This window comes from Lissotriton helveticus, chromosome 8, assembly GCF_964261635.1.
Source record: "Lissotriton helveticus chromosome 8, aLisHel1.1, whole genome shotgun sequence".
In the NCBI taxonomy this organism is placed as follows: Eukaryota; Metazoa; Chordata; class Amphibia; order Caudata; family Salamandridae; genus Lissotriton; species Lissotriton helveticus.
The window spans coordinates 1290652637-1290678431 of record NC_136069.1 but is presented as its reverse complement, the minus strand read 5'-3'; the positions used below and the strand labels follow the sequence as shown (position 1 = coordinate 1290678431).

The following is a 25795-nucleotide window of genomic DNA, read 5'->3' as shown; positions in this document are numbered from 1 at the left end:
AGGGTCATGGTATCTTCCCTCTAACGACCGGACTATTAGCCTGATTGACAGCTTGCAGAAAATGTTTAGTCTGATTATATCTCGAGAGGCTACATGACTAGATGATAGATGTGGACCTGTGACCCCACTGCAAGCTGGGATTAGGAATGGCACTTGCACCATAGATTAGGTGTTTCGCCTCCAGCTGATTTGCTGAAAGCAAGTAATATTGGAGATGGGTGACTTTCTGTGGTTTTCATGGATCTCCGGCCAGCTTTAGACCTGGTACCTAGGGCTTCACTTTAGGGGGTTATGGCAGATTTGTGTGTCCCAAAATGCCTCTTCCATATCATCATCAGGTTACACTCCAATAACTTTGCCCAGGTTGAATGCTGTCCCACAGGCACACTAACATCACCTATACCAGTTACGAGGGGTGTGAGACCAGAGTGTGTGCTTTCTCTCACCCTTTTCCTGTTATACATCAATGATTTAGTATCTCAGCTTGGGTTGTGTGACAACGACATCCCGCCCCTTGCCGGTAGGAAGGTCCTGACCCTTTTGTTTGTGGAAGACATGCTTTTAATCTCCATATCCCCAATGGGTATTCAGAGTCTTTTAGACCAATTTGGAATATTCTGCAAACAGAGAGGCCTGGAGATCAATCTCAGCAAGATTCAATATATGGTTTTCGTCCCCTGCACATCTGCAAACTTTCCCATCTCTTGATGGTGTCCCTCCGGAGAGAGCTCATATGTTTGAATATTAGGGATCACGATAATTGAACAGTTCAACTGGATACCACACATACACAAGTGCAAACTCAAGATGGAGCAAAGTATAAGGGGTGTCTTGAGGTTCCATCATGGTTCCCCTTGTTGCCCTACATCCCCCCCACTTCAAATATACAATCTTCTATCAAAGGTGTCCCACTTTATGGTGGGGATCTTTGGGGTAACATGGTTACAGGAAGCTTGGAAAAAGTTGAAAACAGGTTCCTGCACCACCTCACTAGTCTTCCGTCTAGCACCCCTCTAATTCCATTGAGGCTCGATGTGGGTCTTAGACCTCTTTCTAATAAGGTGGGCCTCAGACCAATACTGCATTGGCACAGGATATGGGCCACCACAGCACTGATGCCATATCGACAGTATCTAGAGGATGTTTTAAGGCTGTCTGGGGCTTCCAGAATTGCCAGGTTAAAATATGTTAACCACATTAGTGCTAAGGCAATTCCCCCTCTGTGCTGCAACCCCTTGATTACCATTGTTCATGACAAGGTCAGCTCGTCATCAGCACAGGAGCAGTGTACTGCATGACGAGCTGAGCTCGTCATGAGCATGGCAGGGGTTAAAAACCTGTTCAGTGAGATGGGGTGTGGGAACCTATGGCTTAACTGAACATTGGAAACTACTAGAATGGACTCCCTCACTACTTCCTTTCTGGATCACAAAGATAGCTGCATTGCAGAAGGAAACATTGATGAGAATAAACTTTCCTGAGCCAAAACACTCCACATGACATTTCGGTTTGGGACCCTACCTTTATGGTCAGTCAAGGCTAAATGGTTACATGCATCCAATGTAACTGACAGGAACGGTCCCTTCCGGCCGAGGTATCCAAAATCGTTGTCCAAGTACTTGTCTTTTGCCTATCTTATGTCAGATGTCAGGATTAGAAGGAAATGGATCATGCCACTTTGCGCAGTTTGCGGTTCAGAAGTTGTAGTACAGCAATCCGTGTCCTTGGAACTAATGTAAGACAACCCATTGTTTTTGCAGTTTATCGCTTTTTGCTGAACATGTGGAGGCTTGGGAGCAAAAGGTTTGCCTCCTGACAACTGCAACATTGAGAATGGATGTGCCTTAACATACTCTAAGCTTCATAGCCATGAGATTAACATTATAATGGGGGCAGAATTGTTTTGTGAAGGGCCCCAATATCTTTTATGCGTCTCATATGGTTCACGGCTGGTCTGAGATTTCATTACTATATTTCTTGTTATTTTACTACTGGGTTTTAACATTTTTAATGCTCATGTTGCTGAAATATCTTTGTGATCACATTTTTTATGGTCATGCTTCGATAATCACAGGGCGATGATTTATGTATTTTTATTGATATGCAATTTGTGCACGCCGATCATGAACTGTACAGACCGCTATGTACTCCTAAACTGACAATCGAATGGTTTTATTCTTATATGCTCATATATCTCGTTTATTAGTACTGTGTATTTAAGTATTGTGCTCTTTTTTATGGATTTTTATTTCTGATAAAGATTTTTGATGATGGTGAATATATGTGCCATCTGTGGCAATACATTTCTGTTGAAATCGTGTATGTTATGCATAGGCTCTGTGTGTGTGTGTGTGTGTGTGCGTGTGTGCATGTATGCAGAGTGTACAGTATATGATCAGTGTGATACTTAACAATTATTTTTTTGCGTAATATATGTTTACATTTTTATGTACAGAAAAATAAAGCAACTTGCCAAGGATCACATGAATTGCGGACACTTGTTGAACACAGGAATCGAGGCAAGGTTCAGTAGTTCCCGGTACATCAATTTAGCCAATAGGCCACGACCCACATGATTAGTAACCACATGTCACCACTTACCCTTCCTGCATAATGCATAACTGTGAAGTTGGGGCCTTGGTCCTTTGGAGCCACGTTGCCATTGCCATCTTTCATTGAATAATACACAACATTCGAATTGGAGGTTTCAAGTAGAGATTGGAGACGCTTGGAAAGGGTCTGCTCCATTGAACGAATCGATTGGCTCTCTTCATCCAGCAAAGACATAAATCCTGATGGCTTCTGAAATTCAAAATGGACGACTCTAGAGTTTGATTGTGCATATATAACAAAGCTCCCTCCTCTGTTACCATACATCTATTTAGTTTTGTATTTTACCTGAAGCACATCATAGAGAATTCTGACGTTTTTAAAATAAATGTGTCCCTTTTTAAAATTTGAAAGCAAAGACTGTAATCTGAATATGAACAAATATCACGGGAAAGAAAAAGGATTGCAAATTAATTTCATTCAAAGCATCCCAAAATGCATAGATATTTGTTCAGTTGTTTAAATGTGTGGTCTATGCCAGTGGTTTTAGTAACTGTATAAACATATGTAAACTATGGGCCACATTTACTGGAAAATGGCGCAGCGTCATTTTAAAGGCACAGGGATGATCTTATTAATATCAATACAACGTATCCATGTGCTTTGCCCTGCGCTGGTGGACAATTAGCTGCTTTGCACCAGCGCAGGCACCCTTGTGTCATGGTGCAAGGGTGCCTGTGTAGCTGGGTTGATTGTTTCTGTGCGGGAAGGGAAACTTTCCTGCACAAAAATAATCTTTGATGCCATTTTTCTCTTTCTACGCGTGCTGCTAGAAAGAGGAAAAATCGAAGCGAAATAAAAGTATTTCTTCTTTCTGCGCACATAGGTTTCTGATGCAGTCCAAGCTTTATAAAATGTTGTAAATCTGGGAATGAGTCAGGTTCCATGGATGTTGCGTGGGAACACCCACAGCACCCATGGAACGCCCCTTTCACGCAGAGTAATGAGTAAAAGGAGCCCATATTTATAAGGCCTTGAAAAGTCATGCAGGGTGACTTTATGCGGCCTTGTAAATATGGGCAAGCCCATTGCTTGTAAATGAGGCCATGTGTTTGTAGGTAGGTTCCAATAGCAAATCATAATTTTCAAAAAAGTATCTACACGTTATTAAAATACTGTGGTGCTTAATATATCAACCATTTGCTTGATTTATTGCCTTGTAAGTTAGCATAATGATCAAGGCTTTAGTTTATTGCAAAAATCTCACAATTGACGGATGACTAGTTTAATAATGCAATAAAGTTATTAGTCTGTAAATACTAATATGTGGGCCTGTTTCCACGCCTAAACAGGCTCCAACTTAACGCTTATGTAGTAGTGTAACATATAAAAGTGCCTTAATTTAAAGAAGGATCGAGTACACAGTAGTAATCAACCACAACAATTAAAAGCGCAAAAAGTATACTGTGACAGCATAGTCAAATTTAATGGTGCTGACAAACGGATACTTTATCTTTTGATTCAGATATCATTATCTCTATTGTACTTTTCCGCACAACAGTGTAACACTAATAACTTGACTTTGACAGATCGGTGGTGATAGGTTTGCTTTTTGAGCTCGTTACTCGTGTACCAGTAATTTTTCACACTGCCTTGCCCGAGTTAGATGAGGAGGAGAAGGAAATGGAGAAGTTTGGTTTGCAAGAAATTTCAGATGGGATTGTGGACATTGTTTTGCGTTTTTGTTACAATTCTGGTTGTTTTCTTTACGTTTTCTATTTGAAACCGCATAGATTGATGCTCCTGGGTTACCCTTGTGAGTCCCTAGTATATAGCGCCTTAGGTACCTTGGGCATAGGTACTCCAGAGGCCTACCAGGGGCTGAAGCATGTATTATGCTACCCCTGGGCAGCCTTCCAAAATGGCACCACAGGTCTGCTACTGCAACCTGGGTAAGGTGGTGCATGCACCCCTTACTAAGATATTGGTTACCAATATCTACCTTTAATCACTGACACATATAAACCTATAAGTCACTCCTATGGAAGGCCTTATCAATGCTGAAGGCAGAGTGCTTGGTTTTGTGTGAGAGAGTGCCCATGCATGAGCAGGACCCCTCTGCAGCTTTCGGAATCTATTCTCTGATGCTGTTCTGTGATGAAGCCTGACCATATACTCTTAAGTGCATTATAACCTCGCAATAAATGCTAATGGTTGCATGGAAACATGTTGTGTTTGGTGTCAAACACTTTGGAATCCTACCCCCACCAGTCCTGGTGGCGTGGGTAGAATTCCATCTTTCTAGAGGGAGAGACATGTACACACTGGTCTAACCGGTAATTGTTTAAAAGAGCCCTGGCGTCACAAAATGGATGCCACAGACACGGGTCTGACCTCCTGCTGCTGGACGAAACTCTGGCAGGGGAGGCTTGGACAATAGGTTTCCTGTCACAAGGAGGTGTAACCTCCTCCCAGGCAGGCTTTAGTGTATTGAGACTGGGTGGATGCATTCCGAGAATGCTTTTCAGACAGTGCTGGGGGCACACTTGGTATCCCTGTGCATACCCCAGTTCAAACTGGTTGCAGGGGCACTCAGCCCCTGCTCTGGCGCAAAACTGGACAAAGGGAATGGGTATAACCACCCCTCTTCCCTGACCCTCCCATAGGTGGGTCCCCAGAGTATGTTCAACCCCCTAACTTAGTAAAAGTATGGGAACCCAGTCCTTAGGACTTCAGATTATACCTGGAAGAAACTCTGCAACATATATCCTGGAATTTCGAAATTCTATTTCGACTAGAAGAAGGAAGAATCTCCCTTGGGGTCATGGAGGTACTCCCCTGTTCAAACAGGCACCAATGAAGCATCTTGAGGGTCTATATTTCCAAGGCTCCCGCCGGATCCCAATGGATTTGTGACTCAGGAGGCCGACACGAGATCCCGATTCAGAAAAGGGGGTGGTGATGAACAGAATGTCTGAATTAAGCAGACCACTCTTACCCAGTCCAAAGATCAGGGCTTGATCCATCACCGTTATTTATCTCACTGCCCCATCCCAGCTCAGAACCTGGCTATATGCAAATTAGTCTGTCCCTGGCCCAGTGCATCATGGGAACAGGGCAGACCAAACTACCAAGCCAATTCTTCACCAGAAAGGAGACAAGCTACCGGGGACCGGTTTCTGGCATTTCAGCCTCTTCGGCCCGGCTTGCTTGAATCCTGATGGAGCAGTGAGAAAGGGACTCATGTCTGAGTATACCCTGCCACACCTATAGTGGCCAAAAACGATTCAGAAAAGGGGGTGGTGATGAACAGAATGTCTGAATTAAGCAGACCACTCTTACCCAGTCCAAAGATCAGGGCTTGATCCATCACCGTTATTTATCTCACTGCCCCATCCCAGCTCAGAACCTGGCTATATGCAAATTAGTCTGTCCCTGGCCCAGTGCATCATGGGAACAGGGCAGACCAAACTACCAAGCCAATTCTTCACCAGAAAGGAGACAAGCTACCGGGGACCGGTTTCTGGCATTTCAGCCTCTTCGGCCCGGCTTGCTTGAATCCTGATGGAGCAGTGAGAAAGGGACTCATGTCTGAGTATACCCTGCCACACCTATAGTGGCCAAAAACGATTCAGAAAAGGGGGTGGTGATGAACAGAATGTCTGAATTAAGCAGACCACTCTTACCCAGTCCAAAGATCAGGGCTTGATCCATCACCGTTATTTATCTCACTGCCCCATCCCAGCTCAGAACCTGGCTATATGCAAATTAGTCTGTCCCTGGCCCAGTGCATCATGGGAACAGGGCAGACCAAACTACCAAGCCAATTCTTCACCAGAAAGGAGACAAGCTACCGGGGACCGGTTTCTGGCATTTCAGCCTCTTCGGCCCGGCTTGCTTGAATCCTGATGGAGCAGTGAGAAAGGGACTCATGTCTGAGTATACCCTGCCACACCTATAGTGGCCAAAAACGATTCAGAAAAGGGGGTGGTGATGAACAGAATGTCTGAATTAAGCAGACCACTCTTACCCAGTCCAAAGATCAGGGCTTGATCCATCACCGTTATTTATCTCACTGCCCCATCCCAGCTCAGAACCTGGCTATATGCAAATTAGTCTGTCCCTGGCCCAGTGCATCATGGGAACAGGGCAGACCAAACTACCAAGCCAATTCTTCACCAGAAAGGAGACAAGCTACCGGGGACCGGTTTCTGGCATTTCAGCCTCTGCGGCCCGGCTTGCTTGAATCCTGATGGAGCAGTGAGAAAGGGACTCATGTCTGAGTATACCCTGCCACACCTATAGTGGCCAAAAACGATTCAGAAAAGGGGGTGGTGATGAACAGAATGTCTGAATTAAGCAGACCACTCTTACCCAGTCCAAAGATCAGGGCTTGATCCATCACCGTTATTTATCTCACTGCCCCATCCCAGCTCAGAACCTGGCTATATGCAAATTAGTCTGTCCCTGGCCCAGTGCATCATGGGAACAGGGCAGACCAAACTACCAAGCCAATTCTTCACCAGAAAGGAGACAAGCTACCGGGGACCGGTTTCTGGCATTTCAGCCTCTTCGGCCCGGCTTGCTTGAATCCTGATGGAGCAGTGAGAAAGGGACTCATGTCTGAGTATACCCTGCCACACCTATAGTGGCCAAAAACGATTCAGAAAAGGGGGTGGTGATGAACAGAATGTCTGAATTAAGCAGACCACTCTTACCCAGTCCAAAGATCAGGGCTTGATCCATCACCGTTATTTATCTCACTGCCCCATCCCAGTTCAGAACCTGGCTATATGCAAATTAGTCTGTCCCTGGCCCAGTGCATCATGGGAACAGGGCAGACCAAACTACCAAGCCAATTCTTCACCAGAAAGGAGACAAGCTACCGGGGACCGGTTTCTGGCATTTCAGCCTCTTCGGCCCGGCTTGCTTGAATCCTGATGGAGCAGTGAGAAAGGGACTCATGTCTGAGTATACCCTGCCACACCTATAGTGGCCAAAAACGATTCAGAAAAGGGGGTGGTGATGAACAGAATGTCTGAATTAAGCAGACCACTCTTACCCAGTCCAAAGATCAGGGCTTGATCCATCACCGTTATTTATCTCACTGCCCCATCCCAGCTCAGAACCTGGCTATATGCAAATTAGTCTGTCCCTGGCCCAGTGCATCATGGGAACAGGGCAGACCAAACTACCAAGCCAATTCTTCACCAGAAAGGAGACAAGCTACCGGGGACCGGTTTCTGGCATTTCAGCCTCTTCGGCCCGGCTTGCTTGAATCCTGATGGAGCAGTGAGAAAGGGACTCATGTCTGAGTATACCCTGCCACACCTATAGTGGCCAAAAACGATTCAGAAAAGGGGGTGGTGATGAACAGAATGTCTGAATTAAGCAGACCACTCTTACCCAGTCCAAAGATCAGGGCTTGATCCATCACCGTTATTTATCTCACTGCCCCATCCCAGCTCAGAACCTGGCTATATGCAAATTAGTCTGTCCCTGGCCCAGTGCATCATGGGAACAGGGCAGACCAAACTACCAAGCCAATTCTTCACCAGAAAGGAGACAAGCTACCGGGGACCGGTTTCTGGCATTTCAGCCTCTTCGGCCCGGCTTGCTTGAATCCTGATGGAGCAGTGAGATCCCAGCAAAGCTGAGACCCGCAGCTCTCACGAGTGACGTGGAACAGGAACTCCTGGACACCGTGCACATTTGCAAGTGCATCAACTTCCCAAGCTTACCCGAACTTGCACATTGGGCTACTTGTAGTCCAAGCCCTGAGCACCAATTGCACTGAAGATTATGGGCGTACACTCCACGAGTGTTTCGTGGACCCGCTTCTAGCATTTCTGCTAAAGGCTCCTTCGCGATCCCTGCTCCATCAACTGGTGGGTCCCCATGAAGGTAACTCTTCTGTTTCTTGGGTTTTCCTGGTTGCTTCAGAAGTGCCCTGACTCCCCACCGAGTGGTGAGTCCCTCAGATCTTGCTGGTCTGCGCCAAAGCCAATCTGCGGTTTCTGCATGGGTTGCTGTTGCCAAGGCTCGTTGGGTCCAATCTGGATACAGACACAGCTGCACTCGATATCCTTTGTGGGACAGCTCGAATCCAGCTCCTGGTTGTCGTTGATGCCTCCTGGTCCTCGTGGCTGATAAGTCAAGCTTCACCTTCTTCATCTGAAAGCACCCGAAATCGGTGGGCATCCGCTCATAGCCTTCCTGGTCACTGGCTAGTGACCCTGACTCAGTCCCTCTGCTTTCAGGTTCTTCAGATCTCCGATTCACCCTTGGATTCACCCGGAAATATTCAACTTGGTCGCCAGCAGCACTTTGCAGCAAATCGCCATTGAAAACGACGACGAACCCCGGCATCAAAAGACACCTATGCACCCGGCTTCCCTGGGTGAGGTAACTCGAGTACTCCGGTGCTTCCGTGGATATTGACTCTAGAACTGCCTAGTTCTAAAGGGGGTTGCTCCAAGTCCTCTTCCAAGTGCCCTTAATCTGTAATTTTCCAACCGCGACTTTCCCCATAGAAGTTAATGGTGATCCGCGGCTGTGTTTAGACACTGCACGCGTCCCCGTGGGTCCCCTGTGTCACTACCTTGTGGGTTTCCTGGTGGCCCCAGTGGTTCTAAAGACTCTAGGCCTTGCATCTATGTCAGTCGTGGTTCTTATACCACTTTCTTAATATATGGTTTGGTGCGCCCCTAGGGCTCAACGTATATTGAGCTAATTTACACTGTGCTAAATAAGTTTACTGTATGTACTTTTGCCTATAGCCTCATAAAGAGACTAGAGGGATGTGTTTAGAGTAAATACCTATATTTTATATGTATACCTGGTGTGGTTCTCCTTTCATTTAGTTATTTATGAGATTATAGACTAGTAAAACAAGGTGCTTTACATTCTTTCAAGACTTAGCCTGAAGGCTACTCTTCACAGCCACCACTAGGATAGCTTTCTATATAGCTTGTCTTTAAACCTACCATCAATAAGGGTTGTTTGGACTGGTGCAAGGTGCCCACTAGAATAGTGGACAGCATATGCCAGGCCAACTTCTCACATTGGTGTGCAGTGTGTTTGATTCCAGCTTGCCATTGTTTTACCCGATAATCTCAAGTGATTGATCATTTGAAAACCACTAAAGGTGCCAGAGGTACATATAATACAAGCTTAAATACAGTAAGTTCTACTGACCTTAGAGTTGTGTGTCAAGGGCTTAAGCACATCCTTTTTACAACTCAAGAGAGCTTAGTAAGGTAAACAACTAGAGTAGGTAGTGCATACACTACACCTCACTAGTTATATATTTAGGGCCTGGAACCAGTGTGTCCCTGCCACACGTCAGTATATTACAGACATCCAAGTAGGACATATTCCCTTTTTTAGAATTAAAGGCTCTTTGTACTATGAGGAAACTAAAGACAGGCAAGAATGCCACAACCCAACATCTCAGAGAGGTGTTATTGCAGGATGACCTTTAGAAGGCTTCAGAGCCTGGAAGGGTAGCCAGTGGGGTGGAAGCAACAGAAGGGGAAGAGGCCAGTGGTACTAACCCACAGGGCTCAAACTCTGATGTTGACCAGGGAGGTGACAATGACCTAGACATGGACAATCCAGCTCCAACTGGAGATGAAGAAGGCCAACGTGGCCCTGTCTTTGTTCCCCCAGGAAGAGTTGGGGGTGTGCCTAGAAGGCCAAGATCTCCTTCCCAGGAATCTAGCCATTGTGACACATCTGTAGGGACCCCTGTCTCTTTTCATAGGAAGGATACCTCCAAGGAGAAGAGAGAGAACCAGCTGAGGTTTGAAGAAGCCCAACTGGAGATAAGGAAACAAAGAGTAGCCTTAGAAAGGGAGTCCCTAGAGCTTGAAAGAGCAAGAAAAAAGATGGGACTAGAGGCCCATGGTGGCAGCAATATCCCTAGAGGTAGGGATAGGTCTTATGACCATAAAAACTTGAGCAAGATTGTCCCTCCCAACAAGAGTGGGGATGACATCCTTAAATGGATAACTGCACTAGAGAGGACCTGCAAAGTACAGACGGTCCCCAGGAGCAGTGGGCAGCAATCTTGTGGCTCTCCTTTGCAGACAAAGGTAGAGACAAGCTCCTCACTGTCAGAGAAGAGGATGCTGATAATTACAAAGTCCTGAAGATTGCTCTCATAGATGGGTTTAGCCTAACCACTGAGCAATATAGAATGCAGTTCAGAGATGCCCAAAATGCACAGATACAGGACTGGGTTGACTTTGTTGATTGTCCTACTAAGGCTCTGGAGGGCTGGTTACTGAGCAGTAAAATGTGTGCTTATACAGGATTGTACAACTTGATTATGAGGGAGCAGATCCTTAATAACTGTCAGTATCAGCTGTTGCGTCAGCACCTGGTAGACTCTGATCTGACCACTCCTCAAGTATTGGGAAAGAAGGCAGACCAATGGGTCAGAACCAGGGTGAAGCAGAAGGTACAGAACCAAGGTGGTGACCACAAGAAGCAAGATCCTAATAAGGGTGGAGAAAAGGGTAAAGACCAGAAGTCTTCACAAGGCCCCCAAAAATATTCTAATGGTGGGGATTCCAAATATTCTAAAAAGGAAAGGCCAAAAGAAACCATGGTGTAAAGTCTGTAAACAGAATAGCCATTGAACTAGTGATTGCACTAAGAAAGATGCAACTCCAGCCACCATTGTCCCTAAGGCAACTGTTGCCCCTAGTTCAGCTCCAAGTGGTAGTACTCAACAGAAGGGCGTAGTAGGGTTAACCCTGGGTATTGAGATGGGCTTTGGCCTAGTCAGAATGCCAACTCAGACTGTATTGATCTGTGATGGAGGCATGGATATGTCCTCCTGTGTGAGTCCCAGTAACTTGGGCAAATACAGACAACAGCATTTAATAAATGGAAAAAAAGGCTTTGGCCTACAGGGACACAGGAGCAAGTGTCACCATGGTGACACAAGACCTTGGGGACCCTGGACAGATCATACTTGGTGAACTTTACCAAGTGACCAATGCTAGCAATGTCAGGATAACCATGCCCTGGCAGTTGTTAATTTCTTCTGAGGAGGGAAACTGGCCTCAAGAAAGTAGTGGTAAGTGCAGACCTCCCTGTTGAATGCTTGCTTGGAAATGATTTAGAGACTTCAACCTGGTCTGAAGTGGAGTTTAGGACCCATGCAGAAATGTTAGGGATCTCAGCACATGTGTTTGCTGTGACTAAGTCACATGTCAAAAAGTCTAATGCTGAACATACCCTGGATTCTGGAATAATGTACCAGGTGCCTTCTAAGAAAAGGAGCAGTTGGGTTAAGGCAGTGCCTTCCCCCCTGACTCGGAGTGATGATCAGTCTCTTGAGGGAGATGATCGTGCTCCTGAAGAAGGAACTGTCCCAGAGGAGCTTGATCCTGATCAGGTTGAGTTCTTGGGGACAGGGGATCCTCCCAGGGCAAATCTGAGTCAGGAGCAGCTGAGCTGCCCTTCTCTTGAACCTCTCAGATAGCAAGCTGCTGCTGGGGCTGCTGGGAATGCTAGTGGAACCCATAAGATGTATTGGGATGATGGACTCCTGTACTCAGAGAGTAGAGACCCCAAGCCTGGTGCAGCCAGGAGGTTGGTTATACCTTTTAAATTCAGGGCTTCCTTTGACACTAGCCCATTATATTCCCTTAGCAGGACAACTGGGCCAGAACAAGTCTTGGGACAGAGTTGTCCTTCACTTTCACTGGCCCAACATGTCTGAAGACACAAAGGAGTTTTGTCCATCCTATGTCACCTGTCAAAACAGTGATAAAGCAGGTAGCACCACAAAGGCACCCCTGATACCACTGCCTGTGGTGGGGGGGTCCCTTTGAAAGAGAGGGGATTGATATTGTTGGACCAATGGATCCTCAGACAGCATCTGGGCACAGGTTTATCCTAGTGGTGGTGGACCAAGTCACTAGGTACCCAGAGGCTATACCCCTTAGGACCACTACGGGACATGGTGTGGCAAGAGCCGTCTTGGGAGTATTCTCAAGAGAGGGTTTTCCTAAGGAGGTAGTATCTGACAGAGATGCCAACGTTATTTCTAGCTACTTGACTGCAATGTGGAAGAAGTGTGGAGTAAATTACAAATTCATCACACCCTATCACCCACAGTGCAATGGTTTAGTTGAAATGTTCAATAAAACCTTAAAGGGTATGATCAAGGGTCTTCCAGACAAGCTTAGGCAGAGATGGGACATCCTACTACCCTGCCTTTTATTTGCATACAGGGAGGTTCCTCAGAAGGGCGTTGGCTACAGCCCTTTTGAACTTCTGTTCGGGCATCCTTTAAGAGGCCCATTGTGTCTGGTGAAGGAGGGATGGGAGTTACCTCTCAAACCCCCTAAACAGGACATAGTGGACTATGTACTTGGTCTCCGCTCTAGGATAGCTGAGTATATGAAAAAGGCATCTAAAAACCTTGAAGTTAGCCAGGAATTACAGAAAGCCTGGCATGACCAAAAGGCTGTACTGACTGTTTACCAGCCAGGACAGAAAGTGTGGGCGTTGGAGCCTGTGGCCCCAGCAGCTCTCCAAGACACGTGGAATGGACCCCACAATATTGTTTAACAGAAGGGAGAGGTTACCTATTTGGTAGATCTTGGAACTCACACGAACCCCCATAGGGTGCTTCATGTCAACAGACTGAAACCATGTGTTGACAGGGCAGACATGGGCTTGCTCATGGCTACTGATGAGGGACAGGAGGAAGAGAGTGATCCACTCCCTGACCTGCTCTCACAGAACCCTGATGAAGGGTCAGTAGATGGTGTAGCCTTGGCAGGCAGCCTCACTAACCAGCAGCAAACTGATTGCAGACAGGTTCTCAATCAGTTCAGACATATGTTTTCTCTGACTCCAAGTCAGACCACCTGGTGCACTCATGAAGTGGACACTGGGGACAGTCTGCCTGTTAAAAATAAGATTTACAAGCAACCTAATCACGTCAGGGACTGTATCAGGACTGAAGTCTGAAAATGTTGGATTTGGGAGTTATTGAACCCTCAGATAGCCCTTGTGCTAGTCCAGTAGTCTTGGTACCTAAACCTCACACCCAGGGTGGTAAGCGAGAGATGAGGTTTTGTGTTGACTACAGGGGTCTCAATGCAGTCACTAGGACTGATGTCCATCCAATCCCAAGAGCAGACAAGCTTATAGATATGTTGGCCTCAGCCAAATTTCTGAGCACATTTGATCTTATAGCTGGCTACTGGCAGATCAGATTAGCTGATGATGCAAAGCATTTTCAACCCCTAGTGGGCACTATCAATTTGTGGTAATGCCCTTTGGTCTGAAGAATGCTCCTGCCACTTGTCAGAGGTTGGTGAACAAAGTCCTAACATGCCTGTAAGACTATAGTGCAGCATATCTAGATGATATTGCTGTCTTTAGCTCCACCTGTGAGGATCACCTGGTTCACCTGAGAAATGTTTTGGAGGCCCTGCAAAAGGCAGGCCTAACTATCAAGGCTACTAAGTGCCAGATAGGACAGAGTCGGGTTGTGTACCTGGGCCACCTTGTAGGTGGAGGCCAGGTTCAACCATTACAGAGCAAAATCCAGACCATCATGGAATGGGTTGCTCCAGCTACCCAGACTCAGGTCAGAGCTTTCTTGGGCCTGACTGGGTACTACAGGAGATTTGTCAAGGGGTATGGTTCCATTGTGACACCCCTGAATGACTTAACTTCTAAGAGAATCCCTAAGAAAGTTCAGTGGACAGTCAGTTGTCAAAAGGCATTTGATGACCTGAAGCAGGCCATGTGCACTGCACCAATTCTGCAAAGTCCTCACTACTCCAAAGAATTAATTGTTCAAACAGATGCATCTGAGTTGGTGGTAGGGGCTGTGCTGTCACAATTGAATGATGAAGGTCAGGACCAGCCAGTAGCATTTATTAGCAGAAGGCTGACCCCTAGAGAGAAACGTTGGTCAGCTATTGAGAGGGAGGCCTTTGCAGTGATTTGGGCTCTGAAGAAGATGAGGCCATACTTGTGTGGCACTCAGTTCACTATCCAGACTGACCATAAGCCCCTCTTATGGCTAAAACAGATGAAGGGTGAAAACCCCAAACTTTTGAAGTGGTCCATTGCCCTACAAGTGATGGACTATACAGTGGAACATAGACCTAGGAGTAACTATGCCAATGCAGATGGACTCTCCAGATATTTCCACTTAGAACATGATGACTCAACTGGTCAAGGTTAGTTTAATGTCCCTGTGTTGGGGGGGGGGGGTTGTTTAGGAGAGTAGGATCTGCTTACTATGGTTACCCCCACTTGTTGCTGGTGTTTCACTGTTTTTCGACTTTAGTCTGGCGGGGGCCCTGCTATCCAGGACCCCAGCCTAGCTGCTTCCTCTCTAAATTGATTGCATGTACTTTAGGTACACTCCAGATTGGTTACTGGGTTACACTTATGAGTCCCTAGTATATGGTACCTTAGGTACTAAGTGCATAGGTACCCCAGAGACCTACCAGGGGCTGAAGCATGTATTATGCCACCCCTGGGCAGCCTTCCAAAATGGCACCACAGGTCTGCTACTGCAGCCTGTGTAAGGTGGTGCATGCACCCCTTACCAAGATATAGGTTACCTATATCTACCTTTAATCACTGACACATATAAACCTATAAGTCACTCCTATGGCAGGCCTTATTAATCCTCAAGGCAGAGTGCTTGGTTTTGTGTGAGAGGGTGCCCATGCATGAGCAGGACCCCTCTGCAGCTTTCGGAATCTATTCTCTGATGCTGTTCTGTGATGCAGCCAGACCATATTCTCAAGTGCATTATAACCTCACGATAAATGCTAACTTTGGAATGGCTGCATGGGAACATGTCGTGTTTGGTGTCAAACACTTTGGAATCCTACACCCCCATCACTCCTGGTGGTGGGGGTAGAATTCCACTCTTTTAGAGGGAGAGACATGTACACACTGGTCTAACCGGTAATAGTTTAAAAGAGCCCTGACATGACAAAATGGATGCCACAGACACGGGTCTGACCTCCTGCTGCTGGACGAAACTTCAGCAGGGGAGGCATGTGCAATAGCTTTCCTGTCACAGGGAGGTGTAACCACCTTCCAGACAGGCTTTAGTGTATTGGGGCTGGGTGCATGCATTTAGAGAATGCTTTTCAGACAGTGCTGGGGGCACACTTGCTGTCCCTGTGCACACCCCAGTTCAAACAGGTTGCGGGGGCCCTCAGCCCCTGCTCTGGAGCGAAACTGGAAAAAGGGAATGGGTGTAACCTCCCCTCTTCCCTGACCTAGTTCTTAGGACTTCAGATTATACCTGGACGAAACTCTGCGACATATATTCTGGAACTTCGACATACTATTTCGACTAGAAGATGGAAGAATCTCCCTTGGGGTCAAGGAGTGACTCCCCTGTTCAAACAGGCACCAACAAAGCATCTTGCCGGTCTGCATTTTCAAGGCTCCCGCCGGATCCCGATGGATTTGTGACTCAGGACACAGACTTCCAGACTTCTCAGAGGCAGCCACAGGTTCCCAGCAAAGCTGAGACCTGCAGCCCTCACAAGTGATGTGGAACCGGAATTCCTGGACACCGTGCACATTTGCAAGTGCATCAACTTCCCGAGATTTCCCAAACTTGTGCATTGGGCTACTTGTAGTTCAAAGCCCCAAGCACCATTTGCACTGAAGATTGTGGGCCTACACTCCACGAGTGTTCCACGGGCCCGCTTACAGCATTTCCGCTTGAGGCTCCTTCGCGATCCATGGGCCGTCAACTGGTGGGTCCTCACGAAGGTAACTCTTCTGTTTCTTGGGGTTTTCTGGTTGCACCAGGCGTGCCCTGACTCCCCACTGAGTGGTGAGTCCCTCAGACCTTACTGGTCTGCACTTAAGCCAATCTTTGCTTTCTGCGTGGGTTACTGTTGCCAAGGCTTGTTGGGTCCAATCCGGATACCGACACTGCAGCACTCGACATCCTTTGTGAGACAGCTGGAATCCAGCTCCTGGTTGTCGTCAACACCTCCTGGTCCTCGTGGCTGAAGAGTCAAGCTTCACTTTCTTCAACTGAAAGCACCAGACATCGGTGGGCATCTGCTCATCGCCTTCCTGGTCACTGGCTAGGGACCCTGACTCAGTCCCCTCTGCTTTCAGGTTCTTCAGATCTCTGATCCGGATGTATGACATTACAACGCATGCTTTTACCACGCATGCCTTTACAACGCGGTATTTACAACGAATACCTTTACAACGCATAGTGCTTTGGGGCGCTGGATAGTGAATAGTTTAATTTACTATTCCAACTCGAGTCCCCGTGGATAGTAGGGAAGGTGCTAGATAGTAAATTAAATCTATTCCCTATCCTAGAGCGCCCCCCAGCGCAATGCGTTGTAAAGGTATTCGTTGTAAATACCGCGTTGTAAAGGCATTGCGTGGTAAAAGTTGCATTGTAAAGGATGTTTCCCCTCTGATCCACCCTTTGATCCACCCGGACACTTTTGACTTGGTCATCAGCAGCACTTTGCAGCAGATCGCTATTAAAAATTACGACGAAACCCAACATCAAAAGGCACCTGTGCACCCGGCTTCCCTGGGTGAGGTAACTCGAGTACTCCGGTGCTTCCATGGGTATTGACTCTAGAACTGCCTAGTTCTGAAGGGGTTTGCTCCAAGTCCTCTTTCAAGTGTCCTTGATCAGTAATTTTCCAACCGCGACTTTCCACATAGAAGTTACTGGTGATTTGCGGCTGTGTTTTTTTACACTGCTGCGTCCCCCGTGGGGCCCCTGTGTCACTACCTTGGGTGGTTCCTGGTGGCCCCAGTTGTTCCAAAGGCTCTAGGCCTTGTATCTATGTAAGACGTGGTTCTTATACCACTTTCTTAACATATGATTTGGTACGCCCCTAGGGCTCAACATATATTTTGCTAATTTACTGTGTGCTAAATAAGTTTACTGTACGTACTTTTGCCTATAGCCTCATAAAGAGACTAGAGGGATGTGTTTAGAATAAATACATATATTTTATATATAAACCTGGTGTGGTTCTCCTTTCATTTGGTTATTCATGAGATTATAGACTGGTAAAAAAGCTGCTTTACATTCCTTCAAGACTTAGCCTGAAGACTGTTCTTCACAGCTACCACTAGGATAGCTTTCTATATAGGTTGTCTTTAAACCTACCATCAATAAGGGTTGTTTGGACTGGTGCAAGGTGCCCACTAGAATAGTGGCCAGCATATGCCAGGCCAACTTTTCACAGTCAGCTGCTCTCGGACATGGGGGACACACCCCTGTAAATCTTTAGGCCGAAGCCAATTAAGGGTGACCAGCCCTAACTCTCATACCCTGGGGGCCTTGGAAAGTCAGGATCAGTGCAGATGGCACCATGCAGCTATGCACCACTAATTTGCCTGCCATTGAACTGAGTGCGAAACTACAGGCGCAATCGGAAGGGACAGATACGGACATCTCCAGCCCAGTGCTGGACATTGTGCCTGATACCTTGGTTGCCCCGGAGGTGGGGACTGGGGGCAACTTAGCAGCATGAATGGGAGGGGGGGTGACTGATTGAGAGGTGTGCAGCTTGAAGGTTACCTATACCATTTCCCAGAGTTCATGTATTTGCGGCGGTAGCCAGCATGGTGATCCCAGTTGGGAGGACAAGGATGCGGTGTGAGTCTTGGCACATGCAAGGGGTAGACATCAATAGTGTATGGTTGCACTATATTTGCCTGTTGGTGGGGGGGTTTAGTTTACGTTACTTGTGATGGGCGGGCTTATAAAGTCCTAACCTAGACTGTCCGGGGACTGGCTACATATATTGAAAGATACAGGGCACTTACCTTCCTTAAGCGCCACAAAATCAACATCACATGCCTACAGGAGACCCACCTGTATGACGCAGGCACCATGAGTGTGGCCAACAAATGGAGGGGACAGGTATATCATTCTTTCTTCTTTACAGATGCTAGGGGAATGATGATATGGGTGGCTCTGGGAGTCCCAGTCTCTCTCACATACATGGAGGCAGACATGGGGGGTAGGTATGTCCTCTTATATGGCACTCTGGATAGCCAAGACGTATGCCCCCCAAAACTGATGACTTCACTTTGTTTTTCACAGTACAGGACCTGATCACTCAGGAGGTTCACTTGCCCTTGCCATGGATGGGTGACTTCAACTGTATCTTGGACCCTTGTTCAGACTGGAACCAGCTAGGACAGGCACGAAACCAAAGAAAACGAAAGTGCACTAGGGTCATGGCCCACATAGGGGCGGTGGATGTATAGTGCCTAAAACATCTAGGTCAGAGCATACACACCTGTCATTCTGCCACGCACAGTACATACAGCAGATTAGACAGGGTACTGGTATAGGGGTTCCCCAGGCTAAACGACATTAGAATAACACATCTGGCACTCTTCCTATCTGATCACTCACCTTTTTATAGTACTGTGGTGATGGGGGATGCAGCACTGGCGTCCCGGCCTTGGCAGATGCGCTCTGACATACCAGAGGACCCTATAGGGTTAGAGGCACTGCCACTTTCACGGATAGGTTACTTTGAGTCAAACTTGGGCTCTACCAGGAGTAGATCTACGGAATAGGAGGCACTTAAACCATTGCTCAGGGGCACCTTTAGGGGACTGACTAGTGGGGTCCACAGACAGCTCCTGGCCTAACTGAGCATGGAGGAGCTGTTGCTTGCAAATGCTCAGATGACACACACACCTAGTGCAGCCTCACTTCGGGAAGTCACAGCATATGTGGGCACATCACAGCTACCTGGGACTGTCTGGATAACTACACTTTGAACCAATACCAGCAGTGACACGGGGGGTGACAAGTCTGGGTGCTTTTTTGCCTGGATCCTGCGCAGGAAGCATACCCCTTCTATCACAACATATGCATATAGCACCAGAATCACTTCCAGGGCTGGCATTGAAGATATGTTCCATAAACACCTACAACATGTATACACAGCGTACCCAGCCATAAACAAATATGCGCACTCCTTATTTTTGAAGGGTTTAGACATCCCGAGGCTTGGGCGGGTGGCATAGGGGGTTTCAGATGAACAGTTAGCCTGGAGAAATTTAGAAAGGCAAAGTATGCTCCCACGATGTAAGACGCCCAGTTGCGATATCTTCCCACCGGAATTTTACCAAGCATGGGCTCCTGGAAGTTTTCCTAGAGGAATCAGAGGTGGGTATCCTGCCCCTGACTATGCACGATGGTGAGATATGCGTGCTCCTTAAACCAGGTAGAGAAGCAGACAAATCAGCAACATATAGGCCCCTCTCAATGATAAATTCCGACGTGAAGGTGCCCAGCAATTCTCTGGCCAACCAGTTGTCACTTCATGTGTCGCATTTGGTCCACAAGGACCAATGTGGCTTCATTCCAGGGAGAAGTTCCAGCATGAACCTTAGGTGCCTGACACATGTCCTACATGGGGACAAACACTGAATGAGGTGCTAGGGCTCATGGCAATTGACCTGAAAAAAACATTCAACACCGTGGACGGGGAACATCCATTACGACGCGGTGTTTACACCGCACTACCATTACAACGCTGGTTTTACAATGCAAGTCGTTACCACGACTTGCGCTGGAGGGCGCTCTAGGCTAAGGAATAGTAGATTTACTATTCCAACACCTTCCCTACTGTAAGTAGGCTGGTGTTGGAATAGTAAATCTAACTATTCCTAAGTCCAGCACCCTACAGCGCAAGTCGTGGTAACGACTTGCGTTGTAAAACCAGCGTTGTAATGGTATTGTGGTGTAAACACCGCGTTGTATTGACATACAACCCCGTGGACTAGGGTTACTTGATCCAGGTACTGCAGGCTATTGGTTTTGGCCCTTGGCTCTGTGGATGGTTCTGGCTCCTCTATGCGGAACTTAGCGCAAGAGTGTGGGTGGGGAAATGGCGCTCAGGGGCATAGGTGGGCGCTCGGTTGGGGAACAGGACAGGGAGGCCCATTATCTCTGCTTTTGTTTGCACTTGCAATAGAGCCATTGCCCATATGGGCATGTGGAGAAATGCGAGACTGAGGTATGTATATTGGAGAGGTCCAGCATGTAATTTCGCTATATACCGAACAATGCTCTGTTTTCTCTCTCCTCACCCAGGGTTGCTTTGCCATGGCTATTGCAAATGCTAGGTGAGTTTGGCAACATCTTGGGTCTTCACCTGAATTGCCATAAGCCCTTGGTATTATCTCCCATCTCACTGGTAGGCACGCGGGTGGATCAACTGCCGGTTCTGGGCATGCGCTGGGAATTGACGCAATTTAGACATTTAAGGAATCAAGTAGCACACAAAAGATCACTACAAAAACGTCTCAACGTGGACAGGGTCTTAGAGGCAATGAGGTCCCCAGTGGCCTTTTGAAACACATTGCTGCTCTCTTTTATGGGCAGGATGGCAATAGCCAAAATGGTACTGCTACCAAGATGTTTGTATATACTGCAGAACCCACCTTGCCCTCTCCCAGTCACGTTTAAGCAGTTTCATTTCATTCTTATATCACTCCTTTAGGCGAGCCGATGCATTAGGGTGGCCCTGATGATGCTGACCAAAAGATTTGAAGATGAGTACTGGACCTTCCACACCTCTACCTGTTTAATCGGTAAACATCGTTTACAACGCGGTGTTTATACCGCACGACCTTTACCACGCTGCCATTACAACGCAAGTCGTTACTACGACTTGCGCTGGATGGCGCTGTTGGTTAGGGTATATTGTAAATTTATATTCCAACACCTTCCCTACTGTTACGTGGACTGGTGTTGGAATATAAAATTATAAGGTTCCTCAATCCGCGCCCTCCAACGCAAGTCGTTGTAACGACTTGCGTTGTAATAACCGTGTTGTAAAGTACCGCGATCTAAAAGATCACGTTGTACTGACACACACACGTTTAATCACACCGCACACCTTCAACATGCGGCCAGATGGCTGGACTCTGGAGCGAACTGGGAGAAACTGCTATTAACGGGAAACAAGTTATAATTTTTACATAACCCTTGCAGATGATGATAATGGAATAATGTAAGGAGATGGCATTGGAAAGCAGGGCAGCTATGAATTATGATGAGGCCACCTCGAAAGCATCGCATTTAGGAATTTCTGAGGGGCAATTGGCGGTTAAGGGGAAGTCTATCTTGCAAGAGATTTATCATGTTAAAGCAAAGGTTAAAGGGTTTTTTACACAAATTGTTATGACAGATACACATAATAGGCTATTGTGACAAATTGAAAATATTCTGATGCATAATATCACTGGTTCCTTTCAAATTTACCTGAAAGAAAAAATCCAGGACAGCTGTTTGGTTGCAGGGTGAATATGAGGCTTCCATTGCAACTCCCTCTTGAGCACATTCTGCTTGCTCTTGTAGAAAAAGCACTTCATAGATGTACTGGTGAATTTTCTCATTGGTCATATTGATGCACAACTGAAAAAGTAACATACATGATTAACAAGAATCCACAAAAATATGTCTAACATCTTTATTGTAGCAGTCATCATAATGTCAGCTTATCACTGTCTATCGCAGTGGACATTGCAGCATAATTTACTACAGCACAGAAAAACTATGACCAATTCAGGAAATACAACCTTTACTGTAAAACAGACACAAGCATGCCTCATGATTATTTTACAGTCTCTGAAAAAAGAAAAAAGGTGGTTTTCATCACCTTTAATGTGTATCTGAAATCTGTATTTCTTCTTGGTGGTGAGTATTTTTTCAAGCTCATCAGTCAAGCCCATGTGCTGAATGACAAGAACGATCAAACCAGAAGCTGAAATAATTCAAGATGGTGGTGCAAGTGGGAAGCTTGTAGCCTTAGATATTTACTGACGGATGTTTAAATGTTTAAATGAGCCAGTGAAATTGTGCGGCTTCACATCTTATTCAACATCACACAGATTCACCTTAGACACAAATCTGTCCTTCAAGAACACGTTGTCAAACCAACAAAGACAATATGGTACCAGCTCTCCCTACTGAGGATTGTGGAACCATTCCTCCTTGAAACCAACTTGAAAACAACAACTGAAGCCTTAATACCCCACTCCTGGACCAATGCAAGACCTTGTTCTACAGTCTCTTCTACTCTACACTGATCCCATTGAAAGGCATCTAAAATGCCACATCACATCATCAAAGACTTAAGGAGGGTCAGCCATATCTATCCTACACTGACGGAACTGCACAGGATGCCCCTTCAAGCTCTCATCTTCTTGATGAACAGCTGCATCATTTACAATGAACCGTAAATAAGTCCCCCTCTAGAATAAACCGAGAAATAAAGGTATTCCAGGCTAACAATGCCATCACAGAAGCCAGGACATCTTAACAACAAAAAAGAAAGGCTTAAAGGTAAGTAGGCTCCATCAATGCTCCCACAAGGTGAAACAGCATCCTGGCCAACATTAAAACTGGCCCCCCACCTGTATTTCAGAAAGTATATAAGGTCCCACATCTTCAGAGAATAATCCATCTTGAGATTATGGAAATGTCCGCCCATGAGTCTACAGACTCACAACAAATGATCCAGAATCATACTATTAGGATCCTGACCTTGTTTGGCACTCCATTGCTCTCTCACTATGTTTGTGACACCCACATATCAGTAGGAAAGTAACCCACAGAAAAGGTAGTGTCCCACTTGCAAAGGGCTAGGTCATTTTAAAACCCAACAGACTTCTTTCAGTAGTTGGTACATTAGCAACTCAAATTACTTCAAATCACTATCAAAAGGTTGTCTGATACAATTCTGAGTGTCAGTTCTTGGTGTATTGCTTTTTCCCTCTTCTTCCAAGACACAAGTTGATAATGAGATTGATAATTAGGATGGGACGCCCTAGTAGGAGTATTTGCAGGGTGCAAACTATGCCATAGGTTGGTGGCAATTATTCAATCACCCAAAAACTTTCACACCTAATCACTCCTCTTACTCCAGAAATATGACTAATTTCCTTTGGAGAGTGCCTTCTAATAAGTCAATGTACATTGATAATACATAGGAAGGGAAATTGATGCTGGCATCAGATTATTTTCTCAGTTACATCTCAGTTACATCCTCTGCTTCTTTGCCTATCTCACACCCTATGAAAAGTACTAGAATCATCACCTTTCCCAGCCATCAATCACCAGATCCAACGATGTGCTGGATGAGTAGGAGTATTTGCAGGGTGCAAACTATGCCATAGGTTTGTGGCAATTATTCCATCACCCAAAAACTACCACAACTAATCACTCCTTCTCTTACCTCAGAAATATGACTAATTTCCTTTGGAGAGTGCCTTCTAATAAGTCAACGTACATTGAAAATACATAGGAAGGGAAATTGATGCTGGCATCAGATTACTTTCTCGGTTACATCCTCTGCTTCTTTGCCTATCTCACACCCTATGAAAAGTACTAGAATCATCACCTTTCCCAGCCCTCAATCACCAGATCCAACTATGTGCTGGATGAGCCCAGAAGTCTCGGGTTGACTTCTGTATGATTAAAGAATGCAGAAAGGAGAATGACTCCTACCAAAAACAAAAACACAAGATAGGCTTATTTCCTTTTCCCTTGTCAGCTCAGTAGCCCTAATGTGTCCATCTGAGAGTAGTGAGATGCTCAATCTGGAGCATTTGTACTATATAAATACATTACATCTCCCAGTCAGAAAGACACATTCAGTATATCCATTATGAGTTAGCAAATAAATGTATCTAGTTTAACTCTTGTCTCTTAAAAAATAAATATCAAAGATATTTTCTTCAACTCAGGTTCCCTGAGAATACACATCTTCATTGAGGCTAAAGACCATCAGCTGCCACCATCATAGAAGTATGCATTCTTTGAAATAAATACGTTACATTTGAGGTGAGGTAGCTGTAGGTTGTGATGACAGTCTTTCATACACATTATGTGGTGCTCTCATTATAGGGGACAGCTACTCTTACTCCTCCATGTCATATTTGGTACATTAGTAACCATGTTACCTGCCTTTTACAGTTGAGCTATAGTGTGTCAATTAGGATAGTTTTATAATTTTCAGCGTTAGCTGCAGCTGTTTGGTCTTTCAGAGAGTGGCAGTCCACTCTGAAATTACAGGGGCTGTAAAGAACAGCTGAAGAGCAAATTATCTTCAAATATTGCAGACATCATTGAGGGTTGCTCTGTGATCTTATGAGACAGCAAAGCAAGCATTCAACAATAGTAAAGGATTCTGTTGTCTAAACAAAGCGAAAAACAGGTGCAAAACATGCAACGCTGAATCAGTATTGCCTTGCAGTACTATTCAATTAGAGGTTATGTGACCTAGCAATGGGCTCTATATTCAATATATGGTACAGAGATATAAAAGTGTTTGTCAAGACTCAAACGTGCTGAGGGTAAGATTCGAAATTAGGTGTCCGGGTTCCATGGTCTAAATCACACCTCCTCCACATGATAATACTTATTTCATTAGTTGTAAAGTGCTTTATAATGCATGGCAACCTAGAATTATAGTATAAACTCTCACTCTAATTTTTTTATTACATTGGAGCTACAACATCTCTAACCCACTGTAATTAAGGAAGGCAGAGCCAGGCCATGTTTCTGTAAAGATCTTTTGTGACTTGCCACATCTGGACTTCTATTGATGGACAGAGATCAGGGAAAGTTGCCTTACACAGCCAACATGTCAACTAGGGAGAGTGTGTGCCTCCTGTCACAATCTTAACTCTGGGGCTCTAGATGTATGCCCCTTAAAACATTGGAATTGGACACCCCTCCTCCCTGGCTTTGTACCACTGATCCTGAATGTGCCACAGAAATAGTGACCAGCGCAAAGTGGTCCAACACTGCAGGTTTGAGAGGGGAGATGGTAGCACATTTTGGGGTGAACATGTATTCCTAAAAGCACCCTGCCATGCTGTGCTGCTGCGTGGTTGATGGTACAAGTGACGGTTACAGCAGGGCTGGTGGGGATCTCATGGCACCTTAGGAACTAGCACTTCTACTAGAAATAACAGCTGGCACTTTAAGGAAGCCCTCTACGACCTGAACACCCACCAAGAAGCCTACTTTACAACATGGCAGCGTCCCTGGATACACTATTAATACTAGGCCACCCTGAAGCCATATTTTCTCCCAGTGGCCAATGCTGAAAGGAAAAGGAAAACTGTGAAGAACACGCCCAGCACCGGAAGCATAAGACAACCAGCAGACTGTAAGAATCAAAGTGGCATGAAAAGAACT

The 25795-nt window shown here is 45.9% G+C and overlaps 1 protein-coding gene across 1 annotated transcript in view; it reads right to left on the bottom strand.

Annotated features, from left to right (window-relative positions):
• The window catches only part of MYO16 (myosin XVI), a 2830569-nt gene that overhangs the window by 1097546 nt on the left and 1707228 nt on the right, over positions 1-25795 (bottom strand). The window contains exons 22-23 of the mRNA XM_078658257.1: positions 21851-22003; positions 2602-2802 (exon numbers count right to left, since the gene is read on the bottom strand). Of these exons, the coding sequence (XP_078514383.1) occupies positions 2602-2802; positions 21851-22003 (354 nt within the window). The remainder of the gene's footprint in view (positions 1-2601; positions 2803-21850; positions 22004-25795) is intronic.